This window comes from Zosterops lateralis, assembly GCF_965231275.1.
Source record: "Zosterops lateralis genome assembly, chromosome: 32".
In the NCBI taxonomy this organism is placed as follows: domain Eukaryota; kingdom Metazoa; phylum Chordata; class Aves; order Passeriformes; family Zosteropidae; genus Zosterops; species Zosterops lateralis.
In genome coordinates this window covers 1473656-1489496 of record NC_139792.1, presented here as the reverse complement: position 1 = coordinate 1489496, position 15841 = coordinate 1473656, and the positions used below count along the sequence as shown (strand labels likewise).

General features: G+C 57.3%; 1 protein-coding gene across 1 annotated transcript in view; it reads left to right on the top strand.

Annotated features, from left to right (window-relative positions):
* Positions 1-15841, top strand: part of ESYT1 (extended synaptotagmin 1) — a gene marked incomplete at its 5' end in the record, with an annotated part of 29685 nt that overhangs the window by 3343 nt on the left and 10501 nt on the right. Inside the window, 18 exon segments of the mRNA XM_083880987.1 lie at positions 224-297; positions 1132-1204; positions 1286-1375; positions 2339-2394; positions 3432-3555; positions 4483-4659; positions 5260-5342; positions 6230-6278; positions 8017-8038; positions 8041-8105; positions 8798-8890; positions 9515-9583; positions 10229-10315; positions 11069-11218; positions 11774-11911; positions 13024-13200; positions 14498-14580; positions 15515-15563. Coding sequence (XP_083737113.1) covers positions 224-297; positions 1132-1204; positions 1286-1375; positions 2339-2394; positions 3432-3555; positions 4483-4659; positions 5260-5342; positions 6230-6278; positions 8017-8038; positions 8041-8105; positions 8798-8890; positions 9515-9583; positions 10229-10315; positions 11069-11218; positions 11774-11911; positions 13024-13200; positions 14498-14580; positions 15515-15563 — 1659 coding nt within the window.

Genomic DNA, 15841 nt, shown 5'->3' with positions numbered 1-15841 from the left:
GGACCCCCCAAAACCCCTCAGGACCCCCCTAAATCCCCCCTAACCCCCTCCCAGGACCCCCCAAACCCCCCCAGACCCCTCCCAGTGGGGCCAAGTGGCTCCAGAGAGACCCCAGGAGGTGATTTTGGGGGTCTGGGGGGGTCCAGGGTGGGGTCCCCACCTTCACCCAGCACAGCCCTGAGCCCCCCTCCCCAAATTACCAATCCCCCTCCCCCCAAAACAGCCCCTCCGTGTCCTGGGGGTCCGGGCCCACCCTGGGACCCACAAGAAGCAAATCTTGCTGGACCTCAACATCAGGTGAGACTCCTGGGGGGGTTTGGGGGGTCCTGGGAGGGTTTAGGGGGGTCCTGGGGAGGTTTAGGAGGGATTTAGGGGGTCTTGGGAGAGGTTGGGGGGGTTTAGGGGGGGTTTGGGGGGGTCCTGGATGGGTCTTGGGGGGTTATGGGGGTCCTGGGGAGTTTATGGGGGTCCTGGAGGGGTTTAGGGGGGATTTAGAGGGGTCCTGGGGGGTTTAGGGGGTCCTGGGAAGGTTTAGGGGGTTCCTGGGGGGATTTAGGGGGGTCCTGGGAGGATTAGGGGGTCCTGGGAGGGGTCTTGGGGGGATTTAGGGGGTCCTGGAGAGGTTTAGGAGGGTCCTGGAGGGGTTATGGGGGGTCCTGAGAGGGGTCTTGAGGGGATTTAGGGGGTCTTGGGAGGGTTTAGGGGGGTCCTGGAAGGTTTAGGAGAGATTTAGGGGGGTCCTGGGAAGGATTTTGGGGGGATTTAGGGGGTTTAGGGGGCATTTAGGATGGTCCTGCTGAGGTTTAGAGGGGACTTAGGGGGTCCTGGGGGTCCTTGAGGGATCCTGGGAAGGGTTTTGGGGGTCCTGGGGGGGGTTTAGGAGGGATTTAGGGGATCCTGGGGGTCCTTGAGGGGACTTGGGAGGAATTTTGGGGGGATTTAGGGGTGTCCTGGGGGTTTTTGAGAGATCCTGGGAAGGATTTTGAGGGGATTTAGGGTGTCCTGTGAAGGATTTTGGGGGGCTTTAGGGGGTTTTAGACCACCCTGGCAGGGATTTAGGGGTGCCCCAATTTGGGGAGGGCTCTGGGGGGTCTCCACCGACGCCCCCCACCCTTTTTTCCCCCTCCTCAGCTACGTGGGTGACGTTCACATCGACGTGGAGGTGAAGAAATTCTTCTGCAAGGCCGGGGTGAAGGGGATGCAGGTGAGGAGGGGGATTTGGGGGGGATTTTGGGGTCAGGAATGGCTCTGGGGGGTCCCAGCTGAGCCTGAGCCCCCTCCCCAGCTCCACGGGATGCTCAGGGTGATCCTGGAGCCCCTCCTGGGGGACGTGCCCATCGTGGGGGCCCTGAGCCTGTTCTTCATCCGCCGCCCGGTGAGTGAGGGCCTGAGACCCCTGACCCAAAACGGGACCCCTGACCCAAAAATGGGACCCCTGAGACACCCCAGGACAGCCCAGAGACCCCCCAGGACACCCAGTGTGACCCCCCAGCCCCGAAAATGGGACCCCAGAGACCCCCTGACCCAAAATGGGACCCCTGACCCAAAAATGGGACCCCAGACCCAAAACGGGACCCCAGACCCAAAACAGGGCCCCAGACCCAAAAATGGGACCCCAGACTCAAAACGGGACCCCAGACTCAAAACGGGACCCCAGACCCAAAACAGGACCCCTGACCCAAAAAATGGGACCCCTGAGACACCCCAGGACAGCTCAAAACCACCCCAGGACACTCAAAACACCCCTAACCCCCAAAATGGGACCCCTGAGACACCCCAGGACAGCCCAGAGACCCCCAGACCCAAAAAAAGGGACCCCAGACCCAAAAATGGGACCCCTGAGACACCCCCAGGAAATCCCAAACACCCCCTGCCCCAAAATGGGACCCCAGAGACACCCAGGACAGCCCAGAGATGCCCCCTGCCCCAAAAATGGGACCCCTGAGACACCCCAAATACCCCCAGCCCCAGAAAAAGGGACCCCAGAGACCCCCAGGACACCCCAAAACCCCCTCAGGACACACCAAGGGTCCCCCTCACCCAAAAATGGACTCCAAACCCCCCAGGACACACTAAGGGTCCCCCCTGGCCTGAAAATGGGACCCCTGAGACCCCCAGGACACACCAAACCCCCCCAGCCCCAAAAAATGAGACCCCCAGGACACTCCAAACCCCCCCAGGACACCCCAAACCCCCCCAGGACACCCCAAACACCTCCAGGGCACATCAGGGATCCCCCCCCACCCCAAAAATGGATCTCTGGACCCCCCACCCAGGACACATTGGGGGTGCCCCCCCCCCCCACTCTGACCCCATTCCCCCCCAACCCCAATTCCAGACCCTGGACATCAACTGGACAGGAATGACCAACCTGCTGGACATCCCGGGGCTGAGGTGAGCCCCAAAATCCCCCCTGGGACCCCCTAAATCCCCCCTGAACCCCCTAAATCCCCCCTGAACCCACCCAGGACCCTCCAAAATCCCCCCTGAACCCAAAAAAATCTTTCCTGGTGCCCCCTGGGACCCCCTAAATCCACCTAGACCCCTCCCAGAATCCCCCACGACCCCCTTGGACCCCCTAAGACCCCACCTGGATCCCCTAAATTCACCTAAACCCCTCCCACGACCCCCTCAGGACCCTCCTGGACCCCCTAAATTCCTCCTAAACCCCTCCCTGGACCCCCCAGGACCCCTCTTGAATCCCCTAAATCCCCCTAAACCCCTCCCAGGACCCACCAAAGCACCTGAGGACCCCCCTAAATCCCCCTTAACTCCACCCAGGACCCCCCAAAACCACTTCTGAACCCCCTAAATCCCCTTTAACTCCACCCAAGACCTCCCAGAACCCCCCAAAACCCCTCCTGAACCCCCTAAATCCCCTTTAACTCCACCCAGGACCCTCCAGGACCCCCTGGCACCCCCTAAATCTCCCTTGAACCCCTCCTGAGCCCCCCAGGACCCCCTAAATCCACTTTAACTCCACCCAGGACCCTCCAGGACCCCCTTCATCCCCTTTAACTCCACCCAGGACCCCCTAAATCCCCCCTAAACCCCCCCAGGACTCCCCCTGACCCTTTTTCCCCCCAGCTCCATGTCGGACACAATGATCATGGACACCATCTCCTCGTTCCTGGTGCCCCCTGGGACCCCCCTAGACCCTCCAGGACTCCCCTGGGACCCCCTAAATCCCCCCTAAACCCCTTCCACGACCCCCTGGGACCCTCCAGGACCCCTCAGGACCCTTTTTTTGTGCCCCCTGTCCCAGCTCCATGTCGGACACGATGATCATGGACACCATCTCCTCCTTCCTGGTGCCCCCTGGACCCCCTAAATCCCCTTTAACTCCACCCAGGACCCCCTGGGACCCCCTAAATCCCCCCTAAACCCCCCCAAGCCCCCCCAGGACTCCCCCTGACCATTTTTTCCCCCAGCTCCATGTCGGACACGATGATCATGGACACCATCTCCTCGTTCCTGGTCCTGCCCAACCGGCTGCTGGTGCCGCTGGTGCCCGACCTGCCCGAGGCGGCCGAGCTGCGCTGGCCCCTGCCCAGGGTGAGGGTCACTGGGGTCATGGGGGTCATAGAGGGGTCACAAGGGGGTCTTGACCCTCTTTTTGGTGTGGAACCTTCCAGGGTTGGTAAAGGGATGGGATGGTTGTAAACCGTCACTTCTTTCCTTTTATTTTTTTCCCCTTTTTTCTTCTTTTTTTTTTTTTTTCTTTCCCTCCTTTTTCCCCCCGTCCTTTTGTCCTTTTTTTCTTCCTTTTTCCTCCTTTTTTTCCCCTTTCCCCCCTCCTTTTTCCCTTTTTTCCCCCTCCTTTTTCCCTTTTTTTTTCACTCCTTTTCCCCTCTTTTTCCTTCCTTTTTCCCTCCCTCATTTCCCCCGTTTTTTCCCCGTTTTTTCCCCGTTTTTCCCCCTTTTTTCCCCCTTTTTCCCCCTTTTTCCCCCCTTTTTTCCCCCCTTTTTCCCCCCTTTTCCCCCCTTTTTTTCCCCTTTTTTCCCCCTTTTTTCCCCCTTTTCCCCCTTTTTTTCCCCCTTTTTTTCCCCTTTTTTTCCCACTTTCTCTCTTTTTCCCCTCCTTTTTTTCCCCCGGGGGGGTCCTGTCGGGGTGTTGGGGGTCCTGGGGGTCCTGTCCCCCCTCACTGACCCCTGACTGACCCCTCAGTGCCCCAGGGCGTGGTCTGTGTCCACCTGCGGGGTGTGGGGCAGTCCCGGGGGTCCTGTCCCCCCCTGGTGACCCCAGGGCGGGGTCTGGGGGGTCCTGGGGGTCCTGTCCGCTCCCAGTGACCCCCTGACTGACCCCCCGGTGCCCCCCAGGGCGTGGTGCGTGTCCACCTGCGGGGTTTGGGGGGGTCCTGGGGTCCTGTCCCCCCTCACTGACCCCTCGGTGCCCCCCAGGGCGTGGTGCGTGTCCACCTGCGGGGTTTGGGGGGGTCCTGGGGTCCTGTCCCCCCTCACTGACCCCCCGGTGCCCCCCAGGGCGTGGTGCGTGTCCACCTGCGGTCAGCGCGGGACCTGCGGTGCAAGGACCGGTTCATGGGGGGGCTGGTGGAGGGGCGCTCGGACCCCTACGCCGTGCTCAGGGTGGGGACGCAGGCGGCCACCAGCCGGGTCATCGGGGACAACAACAACCCCGAGTGGAACGAGATCTACGAGGTGAGAGGGACAGGGGAACACGGGGATGGACAGGGGGATGGACAGAGGGACAGAGGGATGGACAGAGGGACACAGGGATGGACAGGGGGACACAGGGATGGACAGGGGGATGGACAGGGGGGGCCCCTACGCCGTGCTCAGGGTGGGGACACAGGTGGCCACCAGCCGGGTCATCAATGACAACAACAACCCTGAGTGGGAACGAGATCTACTAGGTGAGAGGGACAGGGGGACACAGGGATGGACAGGGGGATGAACAGAGGGACAGAGGGGATGGACAGGGGATGGACATGGGAATGGACAGAGGGGATGGACACGGGGAATGGAGGGAGGGACAGACAGAGGGGATGGAGGGATGGACAGAAGAATGGACACTGGGGATAGAAGGATGGACATGGGATGGACAGAGGGACAGACACTGGGGGCAGAGGGATGGACACACAATCCAGTGATGGACTCGGGGACACCCCAAACCCCCCGGGTGGGACATGGGGACACCTGGATGGGACACGGGGACCCCCCAAACCCCCGGGGGGACACGGGGACCCCCCAAACCCCCCGGGGGGACACAGGGACCCCCAACCATCGCTGTCCCCCCAGTTCATGGTGCACGAGGTGCCGGGGCAGGAGCTGGAGGTGGAGCTTTTCGACAAAGATCCTGACAAGGACGATCTGCTGGGCAGGTGAGGGGGGTACCCCAAATCCCACCCCAAATCCTGCCCTAAAACCACCCAAATCCCACCTCAAACGCGCCCCAAATCCACCCAAACCTGCCTCAAAACCCACCCCAAATCCATCCCCAAATCCACCCCAAATCCCATCCCAAATCCTGCCCTAAAAACCACCCCAAATCCACCCCAAATCCTGCCCTAAAACCACCCCAAATCCACCCCAAATCCTGCCCTAAAACCACCCCAAATCCCACCCCAAATCCCACCCCAAATCCCACCTCAAACGCGCCCCAAATCCACCCAAACCTGCCTCAAATCCCACCCCAAATCCATCCCCAAATCCACCCCAAATCCCATCCCAAATCCTGCCCTAAAACCACCCCAAATCCTGCCCTAAAACCACCCCAAATCCTGCCCTAAAACCACCCCAAATCCCACCCCAAATCCTGCCCTAAAACTACCCGAAATCCACTCCAAATCCACCCCAAAACCTACCCCAAAACCCATCCAAATCCATCCCAAATCCCGCCCCAAATCCACCCCAAACCCACTCCAAAACTCACCCCAAATTGCACCCCAAATCCCACCTCAAACGTGCCCCAAATCCACCCAAACCTGCCTCAAAACCCACCCCAAATCCATCCCAAGCCCACCCTAAATCCACCCCAAATCCCACCCCAAACCGACCCCAAATCCCGCCCCAAATCCCACCCAAACCTGCCCCCAAACCCACCCCAAATCCCATCCCAAATCCATCCCAAGCCCACCCTAAATCCACACCAAATCCCACCCAAACTGACCCCAAAACCCGCCCAAAACCCGCCCCAAATCCCACCCAAACCTGCCCCAAAATCCGCCCCAAATCCCACCCCAAAGCCACCCCACATTCCGCCCCCCAGGATGAAGTTGGACCTCGGGGAGGTGCTCAGGGCGCGGGTGATGGAGGAGGTGGGTTTTGGGGTCGGCTTTGGGGCGGGATTTGGGGCGGGTTTGGGACGAGTTTGTGGTGGTTTTAGGGTGGATTTGGAGCGGGTTTTGGGGCGGGTTTGAGGTGGGTTTTGGGGCGGGATTTGGGGCGGGTTTTGAGGCGGGTTTGAGGCAGGATTTGGGGTGGGTTTTGGGGCGGATTTGAGGTGGGATTTGGGGAGGGATTTGGGCGGGATTTGGGATGGGTTTGGGGTGGGATTTGGGGCGGGTTTGGAGTCGATTTGGGGCGGGATTTGGGGCGGGTTTGGGGAGGGATTTGGGGCGGGTTTGGGGCAGGATTTGGGGTGGTTTTGGGGCGGGATTTGGGGTGGGTTTAGGGTGGGATTTAGGGTGGGATTTGCGGTGGATTTGGGGTGGGTTTAGGGTGGGATTTAGGGAGGGATTTGGGGCGGGTTTTGGGGTGGGATTTGAGGTGGGTTTGGGGGAGGGATTTAGGGAGGGTTTGGGGTGGGTTTGGAATGGGATTTGGGGCGGGATTGGGGTGGGTTTTGTGTGGGATTTAGGGAGGGATTTGGGGCGGATTTGAGGCGGGTTCTGGGTGGGTTTGGGGCGGGATTGGGGCGGGTTTGGAGTCGATTTGGGTTGGGATTTGGGTTGGGATTTGGGGCGGGTTTGGGGTGGGATTTGGGGTGGGTTTGGAGTCGATTTGGGTTGGGATTTGGGGCGGGATTTGGTTGGGATTTGGGGTGGGATTTGGGGTGGGGTTTAGGGAGGGATTTGGGGTGAGATTTGGGGAGGGATTTGGGGTGGATTTGAGGTGGGGGTTTGGGGCGGGTTTTGGGGTGGGATTTGGGGCGGGTTTGGGAGGGATTTGGGTGGGTTTGCGGTGAGATTTGGGTGGGATTTAGGGCTGGTTTTGTGGATGGTTTTAGGGCCGTTTTTAGAGCTGAATTAGGGCTGATTTTGGGGTGTTTCTTGGGGTATTTTTGGGGTGTTTTCTTTGGCTGGTTTTGGGGTGTTTTAGGGCCGTTTTAGAGCTGAATTAGGGCTGATTTCGGGGTGGTTTTGGGGTATTTTTGGGGTGGTTTTGGGGGTATTTTTGGGGTGTTTTGGGGTATTTTTTGAGTATTTTTGGAGTGTTTTTTGGGGTGTTTTTGAGGTGTTTTTAAGGCTGGTTTTGGGCTGATTTGGGGGTGTTTTAGGGCCGGTTTTAGAGCTGAATTAGGGGAGGTTTGGGGTGTTTTTTGGGCTGTTTTTGGGGTGTTTTAGGGCCATTTTTAGAGCTGAATTAGGGTGGTTTTGGGGGTATTTTTGGGGTATTTTTTGGCTGGTTTTAGGCTGTTTCTTGGGCTGATTTTGGGGCCGTTTTAGAGCCGGTTTTAGAGCCGGTTTTAGGGCTGATTTGGGGGTGGTTTTTTGGGTGTTTTGGGTATTTTTGGGGTAGTTTTTGGGCTAGTTTTGGTGTGTTTTAGAGCCAGTTTTAGAGCTGAATTAGGGCTGATTTCGGGGTGGTTTTGGGGTGGTTTTGGGGGTATTTTTGGGGTGTTTTGGGGGTATTTTTTGAGTACTTTTGGGGTGTTTTTTGGAGTGGTTTTGGGGTGTTTTGGGGGTATTTTTTTGAGTATTTTTGGGGTGTTTTTTGGGGTGTTTTTGAGGTATTTTTGGCCTGGTTTTGGGGTGTTTTGGGGCCGGTTTTAGAGCTGAATTAGGTGTATTTTTGGGGTATTTTTGAGGTGTTTTAGGGTTATTTTCCCCGCAGTGGTTCCCGCTCCAGGACGGGGCCCAGGGCGGCTCCAGCTGCGCCTCGAGTGGCTCTCGCTGCTCTCAGATTCCTCCAGGCTGGACCAGGTCAGGATTTGGGTTTTTGGGGTTTTTTAGGCTTTTTTGGGGTTTTTTAGCGATTTAAAAAAAAATTAAAATTTGATAATGAAATGAAATTATTATTAAATTCATTAATTTAAAAGAATTTTAATATTAAATTTAAGATTATTAACTGAAATGTAATAATTTAAAATTATCTTTAAATAATTTAAATTAGTTTTTAAAATTAATAATTGAAATGTTATATTAAATTATTATTAAATTCCATTTAATATTATTTAATAATTATTTAATTCCAGAAATAAAATTTAATAATTTAGAATAATTTTAAAACTGTTTTAAAGTCGTTAAAACATTTAATACTTAAATTATTACTTTTTAATAATAATAATAATAATAAAAGTATTGCATTAAACCATTATTAAATTAAACATTTTAAAAATAATTACGAAATTTAATTTCATATTAATCAATTCAATTTAATCATTTAAAACAATTTTAAAACTATTTTTAAACAACTTTGAAATTTAATAACTAATTTAAATTAAATTATTTTAAAAATTAAATAATTCAACGTTACTATTAAGTTAAACTTAAGAACCTAAAAATTAAAAAGCAAATTTAATATTAAATTAACTAAATAATTTTAAATTTTTTTTTAAAAAAAATTATTTGAATATTTTCCAATTTTTCCATGTGTGTTTTTATTCCCCCCGCAGGTTTTGGAGAAGAACAAAACCCTGGAGGCCAAACCCGACCCCCCGTCCTCGGCCGTGCTGGTCGTGTACCTGGACAGGGCCCAGGGGCTGCCCGTGAGCCTGGGGGACCCCCGACCCTAAATGACCCCTGTGACCCCTCCTGACCCTTCCCTGACCCCAAATGACCCCTCCTACCCCCCTGACCCTAAATGACCCCAGTGACCCCCCTGACCCCTCCTGACCCTCCCCTGACCCCAAATGACCCCAAACAACCCCAAATGACCCCTGTGACCCCAAATGACCTCCCTGACCCCAAATGACCCCCCCAGAACCCCCATGACCCCTCCTGACCCCAAATGACCCCCAGACCCCCCTGTGACCCCAAATGACCCCCAGACCCCCCTGTGACCCCAAATGACCCCCTGACCCCCTGTGACCCCAAATGACCCCAAATAACCCCCCTGACCCCAAATTACCCCCCTGATCCCAAATGACCCCCCAGACCCCCCAACCCCAAATGACCCCCCTGACCCCAAATGACCCCCCCAGACTCCCTCACCCCAACCCCAAATGACCCCCTTGACCCCAAATGACCCCAAATAACTCCCCCGACCCCAAATGACCCCCCTGACCCTTGTGACCCCCCCATGACCCCCCCTGACTCCTCCTGACCCTAAATGACCCCAAGGACCCCCCTGACCCCAAATGACCCCGCTGACCCCCCGTGTTTTGGGGCAGGTGAGGAAGGGGAAGGAGCCCAACCCCCTGGTGCAGGTGTCGGTGCAGGACGTCACCAGGGAGAGCAAGGTGGGGGCAGGGCGGGGGGATTGGGGTCCTAAATCACCCTGGGGTGACACTGGGGTCCTTGGGTGTCCCTAAACCCCTCCTAGGGTGACATTGGGGTCCCTAAACCCCCCCATAGGTGACATTGGGATCCCTAAATCACCCCCATGGGTGACACTGGGGTTCTCAGGGTGTCCCTAAACCCTCCATGGGTGACATTGGGGTCCCTAAATCACCCTGGGGTGACATTGGGGTCCCTAAACCCCCCCCATGGGTGACACTGGGGTCCCCAGGGTGTCCCTAAACCTCCCATTGGGGTCCCTGAACCGCCCTGGGGTGACATCAGGGTCCTTGGGTGTCCCTAAACCCCTCCTAGGGTGACACTGGGGTCCCTGGGGACATCCAAGGGTGTCCCTAAAGACACCTGGGGTGACACTGGGGTCCCCAGGGTGTCCCTAAACCTCCCTAGGGTGACGTTGGGGGTCCCTGGGGACATCAAAGGGGTCCCTAAACCATCCATGGGTGACATTGGGGTCTCTGAACTGCCCTGGGGTGACACTGGGGTCCCTGAAACACCCTGGGGTGACATTGGGGTCCCCAGGGTGCCCCTAACCCCACCCTGGGTGTCCCTGGTCCCCATTCTGGGGGTCTCAGCCCTTTCCCCCCCAGGTGGTGTGGGGCAGCTCGGCCCCGGTGTGGGAGGATTCCTTCCGCTTCTTCCTGCACGACCCGCGCAGCCAGGACGTGGATTTCCAGGTCAGCCTGGCCATTTTTTCCCCATTTTTCCTCCTTTTTCCACCCTTTTCCCCCTTTTTCCGCTTTTTCCTCTTTTTTCCCTTCCCCCCCCTTTTTTCCCCCTTTTTTTCCCCTTTTTTCCTGTTTTTTTCCCCTTTTTCCTTCCTTTTTTTCCTTTTTTTTCTTTTTTCTTTTTTCCTTTTTTTCTCGTTTTCTCCCCTTTTTTTCCCTCCTTTCCTCATCTCTCTTTCCCCTTTTTTCCCGTTTTTTCCCTTTTTTCTTTTTTCTTTTTTTTCTTTCTTTTCCTTTTTTCCCCATTTTTTTCTTTCTTCCTTTTTTTTCCCTTTTCTTTTTTCCTTTTTTCCTTTTTTCCCTTTTTTCTTTTTTCCTTTTTCCCGCCCTTTTTTTCCCCCCTTTTTTTCCCCCCCTTTTTTTCCCCCCCTTTTTTCCCCCCCTTTTTTCCCCCCCTTTTTTCCCCCCCTTTTTTTCCCGCCCTTTTTTTCCCCCCCTTTTTTCCCCCCCCTTTTTCCCCCCCTTTTTTCCCCCTCTTTTTTTCCCCCCTCTTTTTTTCCCCCTCTTTTTTTCCCCCTCTTTTTTTCCCCCCCTTTTTTTCCCCCCCCTTTTTTTCCCCCCCTTTTTTTCCCCCCCTTTTTTCCCCCTTTTTTTCCCCCCTTTTCTTTCCCCCCTTTTTCCACATTTTTCCCCCTTTTTTTCCCCCCTTTTTTCCCCATTTTTTCCCCATTTTTCCCAATTTTTCTCCCCATTTTCCCCCAGGTGAAGGACGACCCCCGCCAGGCCTCTCTGGGCTCTGTGTCGCTGCCGCTGTCACGACTCTTGTCCTGTCCCGACCTGTCCCTGGCTGGGCCCTTCCCCCTGCAGGGCTCGGGCCCGGGGGGGCTCCTGCACCTCAAACTGGTCCTCAGGGTGAGGAGGGGGCCGTTTTGGGGGGTCCTGGGGGGTTTTGGGGGGTCCCAGAGGGTTTTTGGGAGGTCCCGGGGGGGTTTTGGGACCTCAAACTGGTGGTCAGGGTGAGGAGGGGGCGGTTTTGGGGAGTCCCTGGGGGATTTTGGGGGGTCCTGGAGGGATTCGGGGGTCCCAGGAGGTTTCGAGGGGTCCTGAGGGGGTTTTGGGGAGTCCCAGGGGAGTTTTAGGGGGTCCTTGGGGGTTTTGGGGGGATTTTGAGGGGTTTTGGGGGGAACTTGGGGGGTTCCGGGGGGGTTTTGGGGGGTCTCGGGTGGGTTTTGGGGGTTCTTGGGGGTGTTTGGGGGGTCCTGGGGGGATTTTAGGGACTGAGGGGGCTCTTGCACCTCAAATTGGTCCTGAGAGTGAGGAGGGGGTGGTTTTAGGGGGTCCTAGGGGTGTTTTAGGGGATCCTGGGGGAGTTTTGGAGGGTCCTGGGGTGGGGTTTCAAGGGGTTCCAAGGGGTTTTGGGGGTTCCCAGGGGGTTTTGGGGGTCCCACTGACCCTCCCCCCCTCCAGGTGCTGTTCCCGGAGCCCCCCGAGCCCCGCGAGGCCCCCCCGGGACAGGAGGAGACCCCCGAGGGGGGCAGGGGCAGCACCGAGGGACCCCCGGAGAGACCGAGCCGGGCAAACCCTGACCCCCGCTTCGGGACCGAGGTGGGGAGGGGGCCTGGGGGGGGGTTGGGGGCTTTTTGGGGGTCCCGAGGGGGTTTTGGGGGTCCTGGGGTCAGTCTGGAAGTCCCGAGGGTGTCCAGGGCCCTTGGGGACCCCCTGGCAGCTCTTGGTGGTCCCGGGGGTGTCCCAGTGGTCCCGGTGGGGTCCCGGTGGTCTCGGGGGTGTTTCAATGGTCCCAGGCTGGTCTTGGTGGTCTCAGTGGTCCCAGTGGAGTCCTGGTGGTCCCGTGGTGGTCCCAGGGCTGTCCCGGGGTGGTCCCAGGGTGGTCCTGTGCCCCCTCCTCATCTCCCCTGTCCCCCCCAGTGCATGGTCCAGATCCACCTGCTCGAGGCCCGGGATTGGGTGGGGTCCCAGTGGTCTTGGGGTGATCCTGGTGGTCCCAGGCTGGTCCTGGTGGTCCCAGGGGTGTTTCAGTGGTCCCAGTGGGTTCCCGGGGGTTTTCAGGGGGTGCCCCGGTGGTCCCGGGGGGGGGGTTCAGGGATGCCCGGTGGTCCCAGTGGTCTGGGGGGTGTTTCAGTGGTCCCAGGGTGGTCTTGGTGGTCTCAGTGGTCCCGGTGGAGTCCTGGTGATCCTGTGGTGCTCCTGGTGGTCCCGGTGCTGTCCCGGGGTGGTCCCAGGGTGGTCCTGTGCCCCCTCCTCATCTCCCCGTGCCCCCCCCAGCGCGTGGTGCGGATCCAGCTCCTCGAGGCCCAGGACCTGGTGCGGTCCGGGTGGTCCCAGGCTGGTCCTGGTGCGATCCTGGTGGTCTCAGTGGGGTTCAGGGGGGTGGTCCCGGTGGTCCCGGTGTCCCCCCTGACCTGGTGTCCCTCCCCAGCGCGTGGTGCGGATCCAGCTCCTCGAGGCCCAGGACCTGGTGGGGTTCAGGAGGGTGGTCCCAGGCTGGTCCTGGTGGTCTCAGTGGGGTTCAGGGGGGTGTCCTGGTGGTCCCAGAGTGGTCCCAGTGTCCCCCCTGACCCCCCTGTCCCCCCCCAGCATGTGGTGCGGATCCAGCTCCTCGAGGCCCAGGACCTGGTGGGGTCCCGGTGGTCCCAGGGCTGTCCTGGGGGGGGTCCTGGTGGTCCCGGTGCCCCCCTGACCCCCCTGTCCCCCCCCAGCGTGTGGTGCGGATCCAGCTGCTCGAGGCCCAGGACCTGGTGGCCAAGGACCAGCGGCTCGGGGGGATGATCCGCGGCCGCTCCGACCCCTACGCCAAAGTCCGGGCGGGGGGCGCCGCCTTCCGCAGCCGCGTCATCAAAGAGGAGCTGAACCCGCGCTGGAACGAGAGCTACGAGGTGTGCGGGGAAACTGAGGCACGGGGAAACTGAGGCACGGGGGGGAATGAGAGCTACGAGGTGTGTGGGGAAACTGAGGCACAGGGAAACTGAGGCACGGGGGGGAACGAGAGCTACGAGGTGTGCTCGGGGAAACTGAGGCACAGGGAAACTGAGGCACGGGGGAATATTCAGGGACCAGGGAAACTGAGGCACACAGGGGGGAAACTGAGGCACAGCGGGGAAACTGAGGCACATGGGGGGAGAACGAGAGCTATGAGGTGCGTGGGGAAACTGAGGCACAAGGGAAACTGAGGCACACAGTGGGGAAACTGAGGCAGAGGGCAGGAGGGGAACTGAGGCACACGCATGGGGACTGAGGCACAAGGAAAATTGAGGCACACAGAGTGGGGAAACTGAGGCACACAGCAGGGAAATTCAGGGACCGAGGAAACTGAGGCACAAGGGAAACTGAGGCACACGGGGGGGAACGAGAGCTACGAGGTGTGCAGGGGGAAACTGAGGCACAGGGAAACTGAGGCACGGCAGGGAAACTGAGGCGTTGGGGGGGACTGAGATATGGGGGAAAAGTGAGGTACCAGGGAAACTGAGGCACGAGGCAGGAGGGAAACTGAGGCACATGGGGAAACTGAGGCACGCGGGGGGGAATGAGAGCTACAAGGTGTGCGGGGAAACTGAGGCACATGGCAGGGAAACTGAGGCACGGCAGGGAAATTCAGGGACCAGGGAAACTGAGGCACACACAGGGTGGGGAAACTGAGGCACAGGGAAACTGAGGCATGGATGGGGCAAATTGAGGAACAGATGGGGAAACTGAGGCACATGGCGTGGAAATTCAGGGACGAGGGAAACTGAGGCACAGGGAAACTGAGGCCCATGGGGGGCAAACTGAGGCACACGGAGGGAAACTGAGGCACGGGGCAAGAGGGAAACTGAGGCACACACATGGGGACTGAAGCACAACAGAAATTAAGGCACACGGAGTGGGGAAACTGAGGCACAGATGGGAAACTGGGGCACGGGGGGAGGAATTCAGGGACCAGGGAAACTGAGGCACGGATGGGTGACATTGAGGAATGGATGGGGAAACTGAGGCACGGCGGGAGGGGGGTACTGAGGTACCAGGGAAACTGAGGCATGGCAGGGAAACTGAGGCACAAGGGAAACTGAGGCACAGGGGGGAAACTGAGGCATAATATTAAAAAAAAATTAAAAAAAAATTAAAAAGAAAATTTTAAATATTATTATTATTATTATTATTATTATTATTATTATTATTATTATTACTATTCCCCAGGTGATCGTGTACGACATCCCAGGGCAGGACGTGGAGTTCGAGCTCTTTGACAAAGACATCGACAAGGACGATTTCCTGGGGAGGTGCAGAATTTTGGGGGGGGTCTGGGGGAAATTTTTGGGGGTCTGGGGAAATTTTGGGGAGATTTGCGGGAAGTTTTAGGGGGCCCAGGGGGAATTTTGGGGGTTTGGGGGAATTTTTGGGAAAATTGGGGGAATTTTTTGGGGTCCAGGAGGAATTTTTGGGGGTCTGGGGGAATTTTTGGGGCCCAGGGGGAATTTTTGGGGGTCTGGGGGAATTTTTGGGAAAATTGGGGGAATTTTTTGGGGTCCAGGGGGAATTTTTGGGAAAATTAGGGGAATTTTTTGGGGTCCAGGAGGAATTTTTGGGGGTCTGGGGGAATTTTTGGGGCCCAGGGGGAATTTTTGGGGGTCTGGGGGAATTTTTGGGGGTCTGGGGAGGTTTGAGGGGATGTCTGGGGAATTTTTGGGGGTCCTGAAGGTTTTTTGGGGTGCCTGGGGGCATTTTTAGGGTGTCCAGAGGGTTTTTTGGGGGGTCTAGAGGTGTTTTTGGGGGTCCTGGAGGGGTTTTGGGGTGTCAGGCGGGTTTTAGGGTGTCCAGAGATTTTTGGGGGCTCCTGAAGGGATTTTAGGGTATCCCGAGGGGAAATTTGGGGGTTCAGGAGAATTTTGGGGGGTTCTGGAAGGGTTTTGAGGGGGGTTTTGGGGGGTTGTGGGGCAATTTGAGGGGTCCTGAAGGGTTTTTTGGGGGTCCTGGGGGTATTTGGAGTGTCCTGAAGGGGTTTTGGGGGTCCTGAAGGGGTTTTTGGGGGGTCCTGAAGGGGTTTTTGGGGGTCCTGGGGGGGTTTGGAGTGTCCAGAGGGGTTTTTGGGTGTCCTGAAGGGGTTTTTGGGGGTCCTGGGGGGGTTTGGAGTGTCCAGAGGGGTTTTTGGGGGTCCTGAAGGGGTTTTTGGGGGTCCTGGGGGGGGTTTGGGGGTCTCACCCGGTGCCCCCCCAGGTGCAAGGTGCCCCTCCGGAGGGTCCTGAGCTGCCGCGTCATCGATGAGGTGGGGGAGGGGATGGGGGGGTCGGGGGGTCATTTTGGGGAGGGGTCTCACCCAGGGGGGGCTATTGGGGGGGAGTCTCACTTTTGGTGGGGGTCTCACTTTTGGGGGGGTCCCACTTTTGGGGGGTCTCACCTTTGAGGAGGAGTCTCACCATTTGGGGAGGGGTCTCACCACTTGGGGAGGGGTCTCAGGGATCAGAGGGGTGTCACAATTTGAGGAGGGGTCTCACCTTTGTTCCCCCGCAGTGGCTGCCCCTGGAGCAGGTGCACTCGGGGGAA